The sequence below is a fragment of the Canis lupus genome, chromosome 5 (genome assembly GCF_011100685.1).
Source record: "Canis lupus familiaris isolate Mischka breed German Shepherd chromosome 5, alternate assembly UU_Cfam_GSD_1.0, whole genome shotgun sequence".
Lineage (NCBI taxonomy): Eukaryota > Metazoa > Chordata > Mammalia > Carnivora > Canidae > Canis > Canis lupus.
The window spans coordinates 27,499,024-27,518,519 of NC_049226.1; the positions used below are offsets into that span (position 1 = coordinate 27,499,024).

Sequence of the window (19,496 nt, forward strand, 5' to 3'; positions counted from 1 at the left end):
AGTTTATGTTGGAAAGGAGGGTCTGTACCAGGAAAAGAGCTATTAACAGAGACCTTTTTCCTTATGAACACAGTAGGGCCACCTTTGTTTTTCAGATATCTCCTTTCACCTTCCTGCCAATGGTTGTCTTTCCTTTTGTCCTCAGATTCTACCCCTGCCCTGAGCTCAGATAGCTTCAAGTTGCCTCACTGTCTTTGGAATTCCATGTCTGTGTGGATTCCCCATAGGGATGCCTAGTAAACAGGATTTTCTCCTGTTAATCTGTCTCTGAGTCCAGTTAGAAGGACCACAAGGCAGGTCCCTCCTCAACCCATCTGTCCACATATTGTTAGTATTGAGACGTGGCCATAACTCAGTGATGAAATTAGCATGGCCAATATCGGGATGTGCCAGCATCCTGTGCTTCCTTGTGTGATGCACTAGGAAGACGAGAGCATCTACTCAATGGTGCCCCTGCTATAACTCTAACAATGGCTAAATCGTAGACAACCCCAAATCTGGAATTATTCTTCCCCAAAAAATAAACCCAAAAAACAAAAATCCTACACTCTTCAAAAAAATTAAAATCAAGGAATAAAAACAAAGCTAAAGAACTGTTCCAGATGAAGAAAGGCTTAGGGGACATTAAATTATAAAATTAATTCTTTAAGATAACTGTTAACTAGGGCAGCCCTGGTGGCACAGCGGTTTAGCGCCGCCTGCAGCCCAGGGCATGATCCTGGAGACCCTGGCGTCCAGTTCCCTGCCTGGAGCCTGCTTCTCCCTCTGCCTGGGTCTCTGCCCCCCACCTCCAGCCTCTTTCTCTGTGTGTCTCTATGAATAAATAAATAAAATCTTTTTTTTTTTTTAAAGATAGCTGTTAACTAGATCTTGGACCAGGGGAAAACATCAATCTATAAGCATTATTGTGATCATCAATAAAATGGATATATGGAATGTCATGTCCATAATAATGTGTAAATGTTGCATTTCCTAATTTTGATAACTGACCTTAGGTTTTATGAGGCTATTTTTTTTTTTAATCTTTAGAAAGAGACATGAAAGTACATAAGGGTAGTAAGGACCATGATATCTCCAAGATACTCTGTAATGGTTTAAAAAAATCCTATACATAAACATATGAATGAGGAATTAGCAACCAAACGTGAACAGGTGGTAAATCTGGCAGGTGTACTGGGGCTCCTTGTTTTATTTGTGCAACATCTCTGCAATTTTGAAATATCAAAGTGAAAAGAAACAACAAAAGAAAGAAAATTTAGACGAACTCGATGTAGGTACGTTGGTAAATTGAAAGCTACAACTGGTTGACAGATGGGGCCACTCAGTCAGGAGAGAGAATTTGTAGGGAGGGCTATCTTTTTCAAGAGCAGTAACTTGTGTGTGATACAACCAGAACAACTCACAATTTGGGGGGACTCATCCCAAAGCTATGTGGAAATTATGTTCCTGCTGGTTGTATACTGGCTTTCACTGCCACTGGTAAGTCTTTTTATTCAAAAGGCTGCTTCAAGGAAACTCTTAACAAACACCCTGCTGACTACACCACATCCTATGTTCCTAAAATAGCATCATTTGCAAGCCTTAACCCTGTCATTTTCCCAGGTTTTCCCATCTCTGTGTCCTGCTCAAGACACAGCTGACCCATCAACTAGGCTGGCCTACTCCCTGCTTTAGAAGCAAAGCACTTCCTTTTTCCAAATTCAGCTTCTTTCTTTCCAAAACAACTTTTTCCTTAACTGTTGATCTCATCCTGTCTGGCCTCCTACATAAGGACCTCACTCTATCACATTGTCAAGAAGCTCCCAATCCTCCTCTTTCCGTTTGCATCTGTAATGCACCTTTTTCTTTTTTTTAATCATTTATGATAGTCACACAGAGAGAGAGAGAGAGGCAGAGACACAGGCAGAGGGAGAAGCAGGCTCCATGCACTGGGAGCCCGACGTGGGATTCGATCTCGTGTCTCCAGGATCATGCCCTGGGCCAAAGGCAGGCGCCAAACCGCTGTGCCACCCAGGGATCCCTGTAATGCACCTTTAATCTGTATTAATATATTTTCGATATGTTCACATATATGTATGTGTGTATGAGTATATATAGTCCTCTCTTTGCCTTATATACATATAAAGTATATACTTGTGTGCTATATATACAAACACATACATGCAACTATATATGCTATTTCCTTACCATAAAAAATAACCAGTGCACAAACCAAAAATTCCCTTGAACGTGTTTTCTCTCTGAATGATCTTCTTTTGTATCTCCTCCTTTACACACTGTAACCTTGCTACCTCTAACACGTTTGGAGTTTTTTAAAGACTTTATTTTTAGAGCAGTTTTAGGTTTATAACAAAACTCAGAGGGAGGTACGGAGACTTTCCATGTACCTGATGCCCCTCCACATGCATAGACTCCTGCAAGGGTGAACCTACATTGACACATCACACTCACCCCAAGTCAGCAGTGTATCTTAGGGTTCACTCTTGGTGTTACGCATTTTGTGACTCTGGACAAAAGCATAGTGACATATCCATCATTATAATAAAATGAATATTTGCACCATCCTAATAATCCTCAGTGCTCTGCATATTCTATCTCTCACCACGAAGAAATGATTTTTGAGTGACTGTTTACTATGTATCAGGATGTTAACATGGGCAAAAAGTTCTAAGAAAAGGTCACTGCTTCAAGAGTCACCATACACCTCAGAGTTCAATACTACTTTAAAATAGAAAATAGAAAAATCAAAGAAATTCACTAACTTACTCAGTGTCATGGGGCTGCTCAGCAGAGGAGTGGGTTTGAACCTGGAATTCTGACTCTAAAGTTCATTGGTCTATTTTCTACAACCCTAAATTCTTCCATTGCCTGCTGCATGATTCCCTCCCCTTGTTTGTAATGGAGAACCCAACAGACTCTGAAGTTGACCAGGGCTTTCCTCAGTGTCTCCAGGGCTTGGTGTCATTTAGGAAGAGTATACCACTAGTTTAAGAGTTGTACTACTAGATCAGGAAAGAAATGAGTTTGAATCCCAGCTCTCCTACTTCTTAAGTTGTGTGATTCCAACATTGATCACTGTAAATCAGGCACTTTATCTGTGTTAAATGAGAGTACAAGCAGACTCTATCTCATATGGTTTCCAATCAACATGATTCTGCAGGACAGAATGGTCAGCATCGTGCCTAACACTTCTGTGTGCCACCCTTAAGCTTCAACATATGGTACCATCGGTACAAACTGAATAGAGATAGCTTGATAGGACCGAGAAAAGAAACTGGTACATACTTTAGTTATTTTAATTTACCAGGACAGAAGAATATATTCAGCAGCAGATATGCACAGATGAGAAAGAGTTAAAGGTCAGGCAGACAAGAGGTCTAAAAACAACGACTTAAAGAAGCATCATGGTAACTCAGAATGTTGTACATGGAGACGAGGATTGGGAGAGTCCCAAATATCTGAGGATAGTTCCATGGAAGATGAAGGAGAGGGCTCTGTGGAATCCCAGAGGAGGGGAAAATGACCAAAGGACAGATATTACAAGGAGGCAAGTGTTGATTGGATACAAGTAAAAACTAAAAGTAGTCAACTGATGGTTTCTTCCATGAGAATCCCTGGCTGGTGGAGCTGAAAGACACAGGTAGGAAACGGACTGGAGGTTCTAAAATCTGCCCGCACCCCAGCAGCATTCGGGACACTAACCAAATGTGCAAATGTCAGGACCCTATACTACAGAGACTCTGATTTAATAGATGAAGGATCTGTCGGTGGCATCAGTATTTTTAAAAAGCCCTCCCGGATGAATCTGACATACTACCATGGCCAAGAATGAGTGGATCAAATGGTCTCCAGGGTCCCATAAAACTCTCTAATTCTGGGATACTTGAACAGAACTGAATTTCTGTTTTAAAGATGAAAAGACAGAACAGAACTGTATTTTTATCGCAGTCATCTTCTAAGGGGGCCAGCAGAATGAGAAATCAATGAGATTACTTTTCTCTGGCCCATTTTCTGCAGTGGTCCTGATCTATGATTGTACTTAACTGAGTAACACTTGCTGCTCCAATCCATCAAATTATCTAGCTCTTACTGGATGTTTCAGTCCTAGATATTTTATCCCTGTGGTCTGCAGACATGCACCTTCTAATTTTATGTATTGTCCCAATGAATACTGTTTCTCTGGCTCAGCGCACCTGATTGACACCATTCTGTGTGGCTGAACCCTTAGCCACTAAGCACCCCCAAACTTTCACTTCTGTAGTTATAAAGCCTTTTCACTCAAATAAACAAGGATACTTCCAGAATATGTCTTTAGTGACAAAGTCATTTCCCCCATCTATAAGGAGGATTTTCAGTGAATCCTAAAATTTTTATTTAGTTCTTCACATCTTGACAGTTGTCAATGAGGGCTGATGATCTGTCACCTCACTGATGCTCTGACATCATTTTCACTACTCTCCCCGTCATCTACTCTTTTCTAGGGTCATGGCCTTTCTTGCTCTTCCTCTTTCTTACCAAGAATACTTGTTGCCTTTAGGATCACGGTTCATTGTTCTGACTCCTGCACTCTTCCTGTGCAGCATGCAATGCTCTCCCACTCTCTTCTATCCATCCCCTGCTCCATCAGAGACACCATTCTTGAGCAACCTAACTCTCTTATGCCTCAACATTTCTTCCAGTCGTGCTTCTCACTCCATGCCATGGTTTTCATTTATTTGCCTTTTCTTTCCATCTTCTTCCAACTGATAGGTAAGTTCCATGAGGGCAGAGACTCAGTTTTGATTATGGTTCATGCACGTGCTCCTAACGATGCCTTACCCATAATAGCAGCTCAGTAAATATTTACTGAACAGAGGCATAAGAGAAATAGTGGATAATGGGGAACTTTCATTTCTGGGGACTAGGATTTGCCCATCAGTCTAGGTTTGGTGGTGGAGCTAATTTTGGATTATCCAAGACTCTTGTTTTTCTCTTTATCAAAGCCACTGGTTGCAGTAAGAAGAATCATTTTAAGGAGGAAAAGGGATTTGAGAGTTGGTCGAGTGGAACCTTAGAGTTTCACTGTTTCCATGATGTTGTAAAAATATGTACTAGTTAATTTAACTCATAACTGAATACACAAGAGAGCCATTATGGACAAATATGGAGACATACTAAACTATAAGCGATAAGAGATGTAAATTCAAGGCCATGCACAACAAAGGTACACACTGTGCATTGTTATATTTTCGAGGTAGAATATTATCTTGGTTTTAGCATTTCCCTAAAGCAATAAACATAGTAACTCAATTATCAGTTCAATTTAATTACTGGGTAATATACTTAATTGATATACTCTAATTTCAGTCCTGTTAAATGTAACAAATCTCTGGTGTGAAATAATTTTAACAATCAACATAAAAATAATGATCACATTAGTGTAATTTTATATTCTGTATAGACCGTACAGTTTAGCTCAACCTATAATTAAAGCTTACATTACAAATATAAATGGTTTGTATACATAAGTAGTTTGAGTTTAAAACAGCAACCCTTACAAATACATTGTACGGATGCATTTATCAACTACTTGATTTCCAATTTCTCTGGAAGATATATTTGGGGAAAAAATGTTTGAGCTATGGGAATTCTCCATTTGTTTACAAAATTTTCAGGGTGCCTGGGTGGCATAGTCAGTTTAGTGCCGACTCTTGGTTTCAGCTCATGTCATAATATCATAAGTTGTGGGATTGAGCCCTGAGTTGAGCTCCATACTCAGCGGGGAGTCTGCTTAAGACTCTTTCTCCCTCTGCCCTTCCCCAATGCACTCCTTCTCTCTTTCTCAAATAAATAAATTGTTCTTAAAAAAACATTTTTCAACACTACTGCTATACATGTAAGGCACTTACCAAGGACAGTTAACCTGTTTCGTTTCAGATTGTCTCCTAGTACTTCCCTGTACCCCTATGTTGACAGCACGAGAATATGCCCTAGTCAAATGCCTTGTTGTTCTTTATATGGCAATGTCCTATATCAGTTCTAAAATGAGCCAATATGAATCTTAATTACTTGTTTCCACCTATTACCAAATTTCATATAAAATGAAATTAAATGAAACTCCTATATATGTGAAGGAACCTGATATGGAGAAAACACTTACATAATTAAATATCCCCCAGTATATGCAAGCCATACTTAAATCCATAATGCAATGGTTCAGATAAATTATCAAAGTAGGAAGAAGGAGGAGGAGGCAGAGGAGAAGAGGAAGGAAGGAGAAGAAAAGAAGCAGCAAGAAGATGACAGGGAACTTGTTTATACTGAACAAGATCGTACATGGGAAGATAAATCATGACACCAGACCAGTGCAAAAATATAACAGTCTATTGTTTGCCAAAAATGTTGTAGCTGGTGAGAGAGAAAGAGACATAGATTTACACCTATCATGATGATAACAGGGTGGACGTGGGTCAGCTAGAGGCTGTAGAGACCGGACACTTGTTTCAAGTCCTGCTGCAACTTCAACTTTTCTGAGTCTGTGTCTTTTCCTCTATTTTATTTTTTAACATTTAATTTATTTAAGAGAAAGAGAGAGCACGAGCAGGGGAAGCAGCAAAGTGAAAGGGAGAAGCAGCCACCCCACTGAGCAAGTAGTCTGATGTGGGGCTCAATCCCAGGACCCTAAGATCATGACCTGAGCTGAAGGCAGACACTTAACTGACTGAGCCACCCGGGTACCCCAAGCCTGCGTCTTTTCGTGTGTAAAGTGGTATTAATGATATGTGTCATCCAATCACCCTGAGGTAATGTTTAAAGGGAGAGAGAAATTGAGTAAGGAAAGCCCTTGTGACTGCAAAGTCATGAGGGGGGGGCCCAGTGAGCCAGATGTTTGGTTTTCTGTCTCTCATGATCCATCTCATGTTGACAGGCATGGAGAATCAAGTTTTATGAAAAGCAAGACTGTGTCTGGGCAACATACCTGACTTTAACCATGATCTTGTTCTCATAACTCATGTGTCTATGCTGCAGCTGTTCTAAACCAGCTACCTCTCTCCCGTACACGACACAGTGGTCTGCAAACTGTACCCACTATTCATTTCCAAACCATTTTCATGGTCCTCAGGGAGAAAAGAGCTTATATTTTGTAAATTGCTGTGCACTGATTTAAGAAAATTAATACATTTTATTTTTAGAGTTATAGGCTTATAGAAAAATTAAGCAAAAATTAGAGTTCTCCCATATCCCCAACAGCTTCCCCTATTATGAATACCTTGTATTAGTGTAATATGTTTGTTGTAATTTGTGAACCAACTTTGACATATTATTAGGTAGTTAGGTTCAAATTTACATAAGTGTTCACTCATTGTGATGTATACCCTATGGAGTTTGGAAACTGTACAACAACATGTAACCAGCATTACAGGATCACACAAAATACCTTCATGCCTCATTAACCCTCTGTGCTTCACCTCTGCACTCCTCTCTCCCTCTTCCTCCTTCTTCTTCTACAACCACTTTTTTTTTTAATTGTTTCCATATTTTTGCCTTTTCCAGAAAGTCACATAGTTGGGATTAAACTGTATGCAACTTCCTCAGATTGTTTTTTCCACTTAGCAGTAATGCATCTAAGTTTCCTCCATTTTTTTTAAGATTTTATTTATTTATTCATGAGAGAGAGAGAGAGAGAGAGAGGCAGAGACACAGGCAGAGGCAGAAGCAGGCTCCATGCAGGGAGCCCGACGTGGAACTCAATCCCGGGACTCCAGGATCATACCCTGGGCTGAAGGCAGGTGCCAAACTGCTGAGCCACCCAGGGATCCCCCCTCCTCTATGTCTTCCCATGCCTTACTACATGATTTCTTTTTAACAATGAATAAAATTCTAATCTATGTCTATAACAGTTTGTTTATCCATTCACCTATTGAAGAAATCTTGGTTGCTTCTTATTTGGGGCAATTATGAATAAATCAAGCTGCTATAAATCTTCATGTGCAGGTTTTTGTAGACATATATATTTTTATCTTTTTTAAAAAAGATTTTATTTACTTATTTATTTGTGTGATTTTTTTTGTTTATTTATGAGAGATATGCCCTGTAGGCATATATTTATAAAATACTGGATAAATATCAAGAAATATGACGATGGGCTCTTGTAGTAAAGCTATGCTTAGCTCTGTAAGAAACTGCCAAACTATCTTCCCAAGTGGCTGTACTATTCCCTTGATTAATGAGTAATTATAGTTCTCTGTGCTCTACATCCTTGCTGGCATTTGGTGTTGTCAGTGATTTAGATTTAAACCATTCTAATAGGTGTGTAGTGGTTTGTCACTGTAGTTTAGTTTTCAATCTCCTAATGACACATGATGTTGAGTGTCTGTTCATAGACCCGTTTGCCATTTGGACATCTTCTTTGTTGGGGTGTCTGTTAGGATATTTTGACCAGTTTTTACCTAGGCTGCTTGTCTCATCAATGAGTTTTAAGAGTTCTTTGTATATTTTGGATAACAGTCTTTCATCAGCTGCATCTTTGCAAATATTTTCTTCCTGTCTGCAGCTTATATTTTTAATCTCCTGATACAATGAATTTTAATTCAGGAAAAGTACTGTCCTCTAAATGAACCATCAAACAGAAATATTCATTGAATGTGGCAGGCATTGTGCAGAGGAAATAATGCTGAGGAAGACAGTCTTTGCATTCATGGGCCCCGAACGCAAGGAGAGAGAGAAAACAGATGAGCAGATGATAATTCCATCATGCACGTTATGGTGGGGATGATAAAGGGGACATATTTGGGGCCAACGTCACAAACCAGAGAGAGAATCAGTCAAGGCTTGTTGAAGGAAGGGCTTCCAGAGCTGATTTCAAGTGTGTTAGTGGGGGAGGAAGTGACTGCAGAAGAAGGCAGTGCTCTGAGGCAAGGCAAGGAGGAGGGAAATCCAATGGTCTGTGAAGTGCACCTGAAGACTTTTGGTGTTTGAGGCAAGGAACGACAAACCTTGAAGATGCAGGGTTTAGCTGGAATTCGACTGTGGAGTCCCTTTTATTCCCAATTAAAGAGAGTGGAATTTGTCAAAGATGTCATACATCTGGAGAAAATTAAAACCTACATAAAACCAGAGTTCTGTGATGAAGAAAGAAGGGCAGAGAGAATAATAAAGAATATCTGCCACTTCACTGGAACATATCTGTGCAAAGTGGATTGCAGTCCAAAGCAAAACCACCATTGCCTCTGGTGAGAGGAGGGGCAGGAATTTTTACAAGATAGTTTGGGCCTTAAAAAATTTGCAGAAGTTCACCATCAGGGCATGGATGTTGAATTAGGGGAACTACACAAAGAAAAGAGAAAACAAGGAATCACACACAACTGACAACATGACAAGAAGGTGACAAGTCCAGTAAGAGGATGGCTTTTCCTCACAAGCTTTTGAAGCAAGTCTTAGTGGCTAATTTATGTCAAAATGTCTCCATTTTTATATGCAGCTCTGTCTTCATGATGTGAATATACAATGATCAACACAGTGGTTCTTTATTTATTATATCAGTATATTTTGCAAAACTCCAAGTCAACTCTGGAGAATATCTCCTTAGGTTTCCAAGACAACTAAACTGGAGAGATTAATTTGCATTTAAAATATTCAAGGCATTTCTGCCAAGGCTCGCCTTCACTGGGCAGCTCACTTACCTAAAGATTGTTCATTTAAATATGCTTAAGAGCATCAGAAATGATAATTTGGCCTCATTAAAAAACCTCCGCTTAGCTAAGCTTCCATTTGGGATGGAGAAAACTGGAAGGAACATTGCTTCCCCATTAACAACAAGAAAAGAACAGACTACAGAATCACATGTTTTCTTGAATCTACCAGAAAGCTGGGGTTACATGGCAAAAAAGTAGACTGAAATCTAAAGAGAGACAGAAGTTCCCTGGATGGGATGGGACATGAGCCCAGGATTATCTGTGGTAGAACATGGGAGGAAAAGACAGCAGGTGCCATTAAAAGCATGAAGAATTCAGCTACATTGGTTTACACATTTCTAAAGGCAGAGTGCGGGTGAGTGTAAGCTCCACAGGACGAGCCCCCCGCAGCCACAGATACACAGGTTCTTCATCATGGCTCTAAAGCTCCTCTTCATGAACCTCCACTGGGTGCTCACCAGCAAGACTGGAATCAGGCAAGAGGCCGTTTGGCAGTTTCTTATAAACATAAACTTACAATGCAAGAGAACAGGCCCACTCCTATCTACCCAAGAGAGAGAATCTCTTTTATTCATACAATATCCTGGAGGTGGATTTTTGGAGAGGCTTTATTCATGACTATCCAACCTGGGATATCTGTCAAATAGGGAATAAACAAAGTGTAACACATCCACATAATGAAATACTGGTCAGCAACAGAAAGAAAATACACTATGGAGAGACTCTGTAACATGCACAGACTCAGATCCACTATACTAAGTCCCAGAAGGCAGAGTGGAAAAGCTACATCCTAACACAATGTCATTTACGTTACATTCTGAAGAGACAGGCAGAGGATCAGAAAACACACCAGTGCTTTCCACGGGATGCAGGAAACTTTTCTGCACTTCGGATGCCCTGATGGGAATGTGACTTTGCTCATGCATTCGTCACAATGTAGAACTATCGGTTAAAGAGGATGAATTTCGCTGTATGTAAATGATGCCATTAAAAAAGTAGAATAACGTAATAAAGTCTCCTCCGCTTTCACAAACCGAGTGCTTGTTGCTGCCTTGATGAGTGAGAAGAGAAGCATGAAAGCAATTTCAGCTTCAGCGGTCAACCAAATACCCATGTGCTAGCGTGCCTTGCAATTCTGCTCTTTTCTTAAAACTGAGCTGCTGATGGTTGAACAGTCTATTTGGAAAGCTCAATTCAAAACAAGCTGAATTGGTTGGGAATGCAATTTAGGCCTATATGTTTAAATTTGGAGCAATGCTCTGAACAAAATACAAAATACTCTGAACAAAATGCTGCATATTTATAACAAAAGAAATATTCCTTTACTGGTTTTAATCGGCCTGCTATTTCTAAGGCAAAATAAAGGCCTTGAACAAGTGTTACCTACTATCATACGATTTTAGAAATGTATTTTCACTCCAGTAAAATAATGTAAAATTCAGGCCAAAAAGGTTGTGTATGTGTGTGTGTAAGCGTGTGTGCCTGTGTTTATGAGTATGTGTGTGTGAGCATGTGAGTGTGAGATTAGCTTACATTTTTATAAACTCCTAACTGGGACAATACCTTTACTACAGATTAAATTTGCTGTAAAATGCCAAAATAGGCAGTGCCCTTGGCCTCCTCAAAATAGACATATGCCATGTATAATTTTCTCTTGAATCTTATTTGCAAGAAGGCCAAGCAACCAGGACTGTTACGGGAGAGAGAAAAAAATATAATGTGCTTTTAGTTCACAAACTGAAGAAAATGGTAGGAGAGCCTAGGAGTGCCTGGCCTAGCACAAGGACGTGGTGAGACCCACCTGATATCACAGATGTCATATGGGAAGCAACTGCTCTTTCCACAATGTCTGGCAACTTGGCAAACGCGTCCAGAAGCAGCTGGTGAGTGGAGCGGCTCCGAGCTGCCTTGAGGGCTGTCATATGCCTTGATGGTTGTTGAATTAATCGTCCTCTCAGCTCTCCTGACCCCAAATACTTTTAGATTGTGTAGATGATCAAGCTAAATGAATAAATGAAAGAAAATGAAATAAAGTTAAAATCGTTTTATGATTTCAGTCATCTCATGAAATTACACGGTGACCATGCCCAGACTTGATGGCGTGTGACTGAGGGCAAACAACCCATCTTGCTGCTTCATGGCCTCAGTCGGGGTTTGTGGGCCAGTCGGGCTGCGCACTGTGAGACAGGCAGTGAGAGAGGAGCAGAGAACAAGGAGCGGGCTGAGCCTGCATCAGGTACGGCCAGCCCAGGGAGCACCGCACACGGGCAGCCAAGGGGAGGCCTCCCTGCCCAGTGCACTTTCATCATGTGTCAACACCAGACCTCACATGGTAAGGGCAAGGAAGTCTCCTTCAAAGCACAGGAAAAGTTCTCAGGCAGGTTGAATACAGTTCATCTGATCCTTAAAGAGTAAGTGTGAATTTGCTGGGTGGATGAAGGGAAAGAGGCATTTCAGGCAGAAGCAGAAGCAGAGACAGAACGGCATTGGGCAAGTGTGGGCTTCCTCTGTGAGGAAGGGGCGAAGTATTAGGAATGAGTGAAGAGGATTGTGCTGACGAAAGCGACAGGACACACAGCTGAGGAGGCAGGTAGGGGTGCAATTGAGAAACGTGCAGGGGAATTCTAGACGCTGCTTTTTGATTGCAGGGCACACACGGCCTGGAAAGACACAGTGTGGAAGGTCTGCAGGCACAGAAAACCCAGCACAGCAAAGGATACAGTCAACAAAACTCAAAGACAACCTACAGAATGGGAGAAGATATTTGCAAATGACATATCAGATAAAGGGCTAGTTTCCAAGATCTATAAAGAACTTATTAAACTCAACACCAAAGAAACAAACAATCCAATCATGAAATGGGCAAAAGACATGAACAGAAATCTCACAGAGGAAGACATAGACATGGCCAACATGCATATGAGAAAATGCTCCGCATCACTTGCCATCAGGGAAATACAAATCAAAACTACAATGAGATACCACCTCACACCAGTGAGAATGGGGAAAATTAACAAGGCAGGAAACAACAAATGTTGGAGAGGATGCGGAGAAAAGGGAACCCTCTTACACTGTTGGTGGGAATGTGAACTGGTGCAGCCACTCTGGAAAACTGTGTGGAGGTTCCTCAAACAGTTAAAAATATACCTGCCCTACGACCCAGCAATTGCACTGTTGGGGATTTACCCCAAAGATACAAATGCAATGAAACGCCGGGACACCTGCACCCCGATGTTTCTAGCAGCAATGGCCACGATAGCCAAACTGTGGAAGGAGCCTCGGTGTCCAACGAAAGATGAATGGATAAAGAAGATGTGGTTTATGTATACAATGGAATATTACTCAGCTATTAGAAATGACAAATACCCACCATTTGCTTCAACGTGGATGGAACTGGAGGGTATTATGCTGAGTGAAGTAAGCCAGTCGGAGAAGGACAAACATTATATGGTCTCATTCATTTGGGGAATATAAATAATAGTGAAAGGGAAAACAAGGGAAGGGAGAAGAAATGTGTGGGAAATATCAGAAAGGGAGACAGAACGTAAAGACTGCTAACTCTGGGAAACGAACTAGGGGTGGTAGAAGGGGAGGAGGGCGGGGGGTGGGAGTGAATGGGTGACGGGCACTGGGTGTTATTCTGTATGTTAGTAAATTGAACACCAATAAAAAAAAAAAAAGGAAAAAAAATATATATATATGTGCAAGGAGCAAATAAAATATCTGAAAAGCAAAAAAAAAAAAAAAAAAAAAAAAAAAGAAAACCCAGCACAACCAGGACATGCACGTACCAGAAACCTCCCAAGGATCCAGGTGACCGAGGGCCCCTCCCTCTGCTTCTTTCCCTATTTATCTCATTATTCTCTTTCTTTTTCTTGATAGACACTCTCCCTTTGCATCGCCACCAATGTTTTCACATGTTCTTAAAATGAGTAACTCAATTCTGAAATCAAGATGAACTTTATCTCAGCTCCAACCAGCTGGTGGCTCTTTCTCCTCACCTCCTTCTTTGTTTCCTGTCAACTGTGGTCTGTTGGCCATTCGGCGGTCCTTGTCCATGTGAGCCCGGAGGCAGGCCTCCGCACAGACGTTTCTTTCTCTCTTCTATAGAAAAGAGATTTTCTTTTGTTGTAGATTTTCTCTTGTTGTAGATTTTTTATCTCCACTCTTTCTCCTGAACACACATTAAGTGTTGTTGGAAACTCCGGAGTTCTCTGTAAATGTCCTCTTACATCATGTCTTTATCCCTTTGCCTTTCCCTGTGAGAGAATTGAGGTCAATGTTTGATGCCTCATTAAATTTTCTTCTGTGTCCATCCTGGTATGTCCATCTACTGAGGAGCTGCTTCTCCTCCTCTCCCTTCTCCTCTTCTCTTTTCCCTCTTCCTCCTCCTGCTGTTTTCTTCTTTCAGTAATAATAGTCAGGTTAGGGTATGCTATGTTGTGATAACAAATCATTCCTGAAATTTTAATGGCTTAACATATTAATAATTTGTTGTTGACTCAATGAAATTATGCCAGTCAGGGAAGGGCCTCCATTGTGGGGCATAAAATCAGACACGGGTACCTTCCTGCTCATAATGGCAGGGGAGAAGAGACTGAATGAGTCCATGGAAGATTATTCATAACCAGCCTATATAACTCTCACTGCCATCCCACTGTCATAACCCAGTCACTCTGCCAGGGGTACCAAGAGTGGGTTCAGAAAAAGGAAAATAAAACAGTATTTGATAGAGAACACTATTATCACTGCCAAAATTTAATGTCCAAGATGTCTGCCGGTGATAGCTTTGGGAATCTTGCTTAGACATTACTCAGATTCTATCTAAAGTTCTTTTCAGGGGATCTCTGGATGGCTCAGTGGTTTGGTGACTGCCTTCGGCCTGGGGCGTAGCCCTGGAGTCTTGGGATCGAGTCCCACATCAGGCCCCTGCATGGAGCCTGCTTCTGCCTCTGCCTGTGCCTCTGCCTCTCTCTCTGTCTCTGTGTCTCTCAAGAATAAAAAAATAAAATTAAATTTAAAAAGATAAAGTTCTTTTTATTTTCTTATATTCACTATTACTGTCTCTGTTGCACCAATGGGTCCCAAGGGTATAACTGACATTCATTATCTCCTTCTTCTACTGACTGTTGTAGATACTACTAATCCTTGGCCAACAATTCTGCTGTTTGAGGAGGCCAGATCTTCATCCTTGACAGGAAACTCACATCTTCATCCTGGTTACCATGCCTTTTCAGACCAGGCTTGCTGCAACTGCCCATTTATATTTATCACCAGGCATGAGAGAAACTCAGCATCCCTGATTTCAGCCATCTCACAAAGTTACATGATCTAGACACACTCCTCTCCAATCCAGTAGCAGAGCAGCAATCTTTCACTTCAATATAATAATATTCAATATAATTCAATTTAATAAGTCAATCACTTCTGATAGAACCTCTAGATCTCTAGGTTTGATGGAACTGTAGTGGGTCCCTAGTATGAGCATCCTCCCTCCAAAACCAGAATTCTAGAGAGTTATTCAGAGAAAAGGAGGTAAAAATCACCCAAGTGAGTCAATGACTGACAGTGATGGCAAAAGAGATAGATGTACTCCTACTTCTTTTTTTTTTAAAGATTTATTTATTTATTTATTTATTTATTTATTTATTTGAGAGAATGTGTACACGCACATGAGTAGGGGGAGGGACTGACCGAGAGGGAGAATCCTCAAGCCGACTCCCCGCTGAGCACAAAGCCTGTACTCGTACTTCTAATCTCAGAGGTATCTATTCTACTACTGAGGATACAGCACCATATAATAGCTACTGGCTTCAACTCCAGTCCTACAAAGATTCACCCAAAGAGCTCAATTCAAATGAGCTTTTATGAAGTCATTCTAATGTTCTATTAGAAAACCGTTTCTAAGTGATACAGTATGACATAGGACCAACAAATCTCATTGTCCTATTTTTCATATCTCTTCTACTGTCAAATAGGTCCATTAGCCCAAGACCACATTAGGAAAATCCATGATCATAAAACAGATATTATGTGAGCCTGAGATAGTGACGCCTGAATAGGTGAAGACAAACTCATTCCAAGAAAACACATCAGTCTCAGTAAAGATAAAGCACACGTGATCCGATGTGAACAATATGCCACTAAGTAGCTGGTTAGTGGCCACAAGCAGCTGTGGTGCACTGAAGGCTGTCTCTGATCTTGCCTGCTCCTACAGTCATCATTGACAACAGCCTTGTCAGTCTAGATGAGAGGAGGCTGTGCTGTCATCCCAGTGTGTAGTCTTCATCGCTGGCACTGTAACCATCCCACAGACTAGTTCACTGGACTGGTTCAAGAGCCATGAAGTGCCAAGGACAAAGACTGCCTGCCTGTCGGTGGAGGTCTTATTATACTTATTTGTTGTTCAGTGCTTTATCTATAAAATTTGCTTTCTTTTGAGCATTCTATTAGTTATATAGTGCTGAATCACAAATTATCCCAAAACTTAGCAGCTTAAAAAAACGTTTACCGTCTTAGAGTTTATGTGGGTAAATAAGCTGCCATGTTGTAACTTCTCCTATTGAGAGGCCCATGTGGCAAGGAACGGATGTCCCCGCCCAGAGCCAGCAGGTACCTGATGCCTTCCAACAGCCACATGGTCCACTCATTCCTGTAGACCCAGAAATTTTAAGGGAATTTGGATGTTCAAGGTTTTAAGGTGCATACACACTTATGCTCCTCTATCACACTCTTATTCCTATAATACTTGTTGGGGCTATGAATTCAACCCTGCTTCTATCATGATCAGATTCCAGCCGCATATTCCACCTGCAGGAAACAGGGTATATCTAAATATTATCATAGATGTCTTCTTTCTTCACAGCTTACCCTTAGTTGTTAATTACCTGACCTGAGTCTGTAATTTTTCCCTCCTATGCTTTGATGGCAGTTAAACAAACAAACCACACAAGCTTTTTAAGTACTATTGTCTTCACATCTCTTACATACTTTCTTTTTCCCATGAGCCAGTGAGCTAGGTGAAAATAATGCCCCTTCAAGATGTGCCCATCTTAGTCCCCAGAATTCCAGAAATTGTTAACATGGCAGAAGGGGGATCTACATATGTGATTAAGTTAAGGACCTTAAGGTAGAGAGATTATTTTAGATTATCAGGTTGGAATCAATCTAATTACCTGTGTCCCTAAAAGCAGAGAACTTTAACTAGCTGGCGTCAGAGGTAATATGGTTATTGGAAGAAGGGTCAGAAACAGGCCATATTACAGGTTCTGAAGGTAGAAGGAAGCCAAGGAATGAAAGTGGCCTCTTAAAATCTAAAAAAGGCATGGAAATGGATGCTCGCTGACAGCCTCCAGAGGGGACACAGAGCTCTTGACACCTGATAGCCTAGTGATATCCATATTATACTTCTAACCTGTAGAAATAAAAAATAACAAATGTGTGTTAAGTCATGAAGTTTGTAGTGATTTGTTATGGATGCAGTAAAAAAACTAATACAGCGTATATCCCCATTTCAGGCCCCTTCATCTTAATTCTGCTCAGGAGAAAGCATTAGTAATTATGATGTAGAAGAATGCCAGGAATTATCTCCAGCAATTCCAATGGAATTATTAGTGACCTACTCCTAGAAACAGGGTCATTGTTAGCACATCAATCTGTGGATCTGTAGGACTACTTCCAGCCTAACTTTTTTAATTTGGGTTCTCCTTAAAACAGATCCTAAAAACCAATAATTGGAACATGACTAGAATATTTGGGAAGTGATCCCAGGAGACACCAATGGAGAAAGGTAAGTAATACAAGGAATGGAAGGGACCCAATGGAACATGCACGACCACTGTGGACTCTTGGACCTTTATCCTATTGAAGACAGAGGAGAAACAAGCACTTGAGAATTATTCCACCCAAGAGGTGGGGAGACAAACTAATGATCCAAACATTCCCATCAGCCATGGGCTGAGGGATGGTTGATCCTGAGGGCTACCACACATCGATGTTTCTAGTCCACCCACCAAGTAAGCAGAACAGGCTTTGGTGCTCAGGGACAACTCCGAGGTAAAATCAGAGGTGCCGGCATTTGGAAGTTGGCCCAGGGTGCATGCTGAGGAGAGAGGAGGAAGGTCACTTGTAGCATCTGCTGTGACCATTCATTCTTATTTGCTTCACTACAGTATACTCATCATGTCGGTTCTGTTCCATCCGGGCTGTTGGCTGCTTGAACTTCACCTGCTCCAGACTCAGACCTCCTCTGGCCTCCCCCAATTGATAATCCTGTTCCCCGACTCCATTGTCTTCTTCCCTCCTTCACTAACTATGTTACTTGTGTTCTCAGAGAGTTTTAATTTACCATCAATTCTTTATTATCTCTTTATTATTTCATTCAAAGTTTTGCAATGTGGCTCAAAAACTCTCCAGGATTTTTTTCCACTTTTTTTTTTTTTCCCATTCTTCTTTTGTTTCTAGTACAGCTGCATTTTCACATCTTTTCACAAGCAATAGATACAAAAAGGACATATTTGACATATTTTTCTGTCTCTATATTTTATCATTCCTCTGCTACTTCTATGCAAACTGAATTCTATTCCCTGAGTTTTTCTTCCTTTCCCAGATATATCTCATGTTTTCAACTCCCTATTAGCTCTGACCCCATAGCTTTTTATGCCTTGATTCATCTTATTCTTCAATGCCCAGCTTCTTCTGTGACTTCCTAGATATAATCGTTCCCATATCAGTGCTGCCATGGTACTGTTTCTTCTTCTATAGGTCTGACCCACATTGGAGCAATTGTCTCTAATGCCTGACAATAAATGGTGAGCTTTCCAGGTCATGTGCAGACCTGAGTCTGTTAGCCACAGCAGGTGTCTCACAAATGGGCCTTTGGTAGCATGCAATCAGAATCAGATGAACTAGTCTAAAAGATGGGATGAGAAGTGGTATTAGATAGAAGTGTTGTTTCAAAAGACCAACACCCAATCAAGCACCTCTCAGGATAAAGAACACTTGTCTTTAGTAATCTTTTAGAACGTGCTTCCAAAAATGATAAATTAAAATGAATAAATACTAGAATGACCACTTTGTCATGACCTAATTCTCATTTTTTTCCTTAACATTATTTTTAGCACTGCATGGGGACTTGATTTACTTTATTCTTAAAGTATCCTGGAAGAAGGAATTTTTGAATATAGTACAAATGGGAGCCAACTGCCCCATGGCAGAACAATGGTGCTGCATGGCTTGGATGGGCTGGCTGGTATCTGGCCTCTGTGAAGGACCTGACTTAATCTGCACAGTGCAGACTTTCTCTTATGTTTTAAAATGATATCTGAAAACAGAACAAATTTGAAATAGATCTAGCAACAAAAATGATTAAATGAATAGAATTAAGCCCATGTGAAAAAGGGTTAATAGAGTAAGAGGTACTTATTAGAAAAACAACAACAAAAAGACCCAGGGTGACATTAACTGTCTAAAAGTATATTAAAGGTTGTTTATTAAATGAGAACACTGAGCAACTGAGCTTTATTTGAATATCACAAAATGAAAACGAAAAATAAATTCCTCTAAGAATTTTCTTAGATAAAAGTTGAATATGTTTAATTTTTTTGAATATGTTTAATTACTATAATTTTTACTTGTTAAATACACAAAATATATATGTTTAGACACATTTTGCCTGATACTTTTCAAAATTGCTTTAATGGATAGATTAGATGTTTATTCACCTAGGGAAAGACGCTTTGCAATGCACTCCAATGGCTTTCATGTTTTAGGAGATTTTTTTTTTTTTTTTTAAAGAAGAGGATTTGGATCAGATACCAGATT

The 19,496-nt window shown here is 40.4% G+C and overlaps 1 protein-coding gene and 1 long non-coding RNA gene across 19 annotated transcripts in view; one reads left to right on the top strand and one right to left on the bottom strand.

Moving 5' to 3' along the window:
* LOC119871826 overlaps window positions 1-19,496 on the bottom strand; it is a 247,631-nt gene that overhangs the window by 132,237 nt on the left and 95,898 nt on the right. For 17 of the 18 annotated variants that reach the window (XR_005359361.1, XR_005359362.1, XR_005359379.1 and 14 more), the window contains one exon: window positions 11,476-11,675. Coding sequence is in view for 3 of the 18 variants with exons in the window: in XM_038536336.1 (XP_038392264.1) it covers window positions 11,476-11,596 (121 nt within the window). In the remaining 15 variants the exon portion in view is untranslated. Of the gene's footprint in view, window positions 1-9,574; window positions 10,311-11,475; window positions 11,676-19,496 lie in introns of those variants that run through there. The other variant, XR_005359377.1, reaches the window with a different exon arrangement.
* LOC111095861 overlaps window positions 17,312-19,496 on the top strand; it is a 58,467-nt gene continuing 56,282 nt past the window's right edge. The window contains exon 1 of the long non-coding RNA XR_005359394.1: window positions 17,312-17,463. This is a non-coding gene — a long non-coding RNA (uncharacterized LOC111095861). The remainder of the gene's footprint in view (window positions 17,464-19,496) is intronic.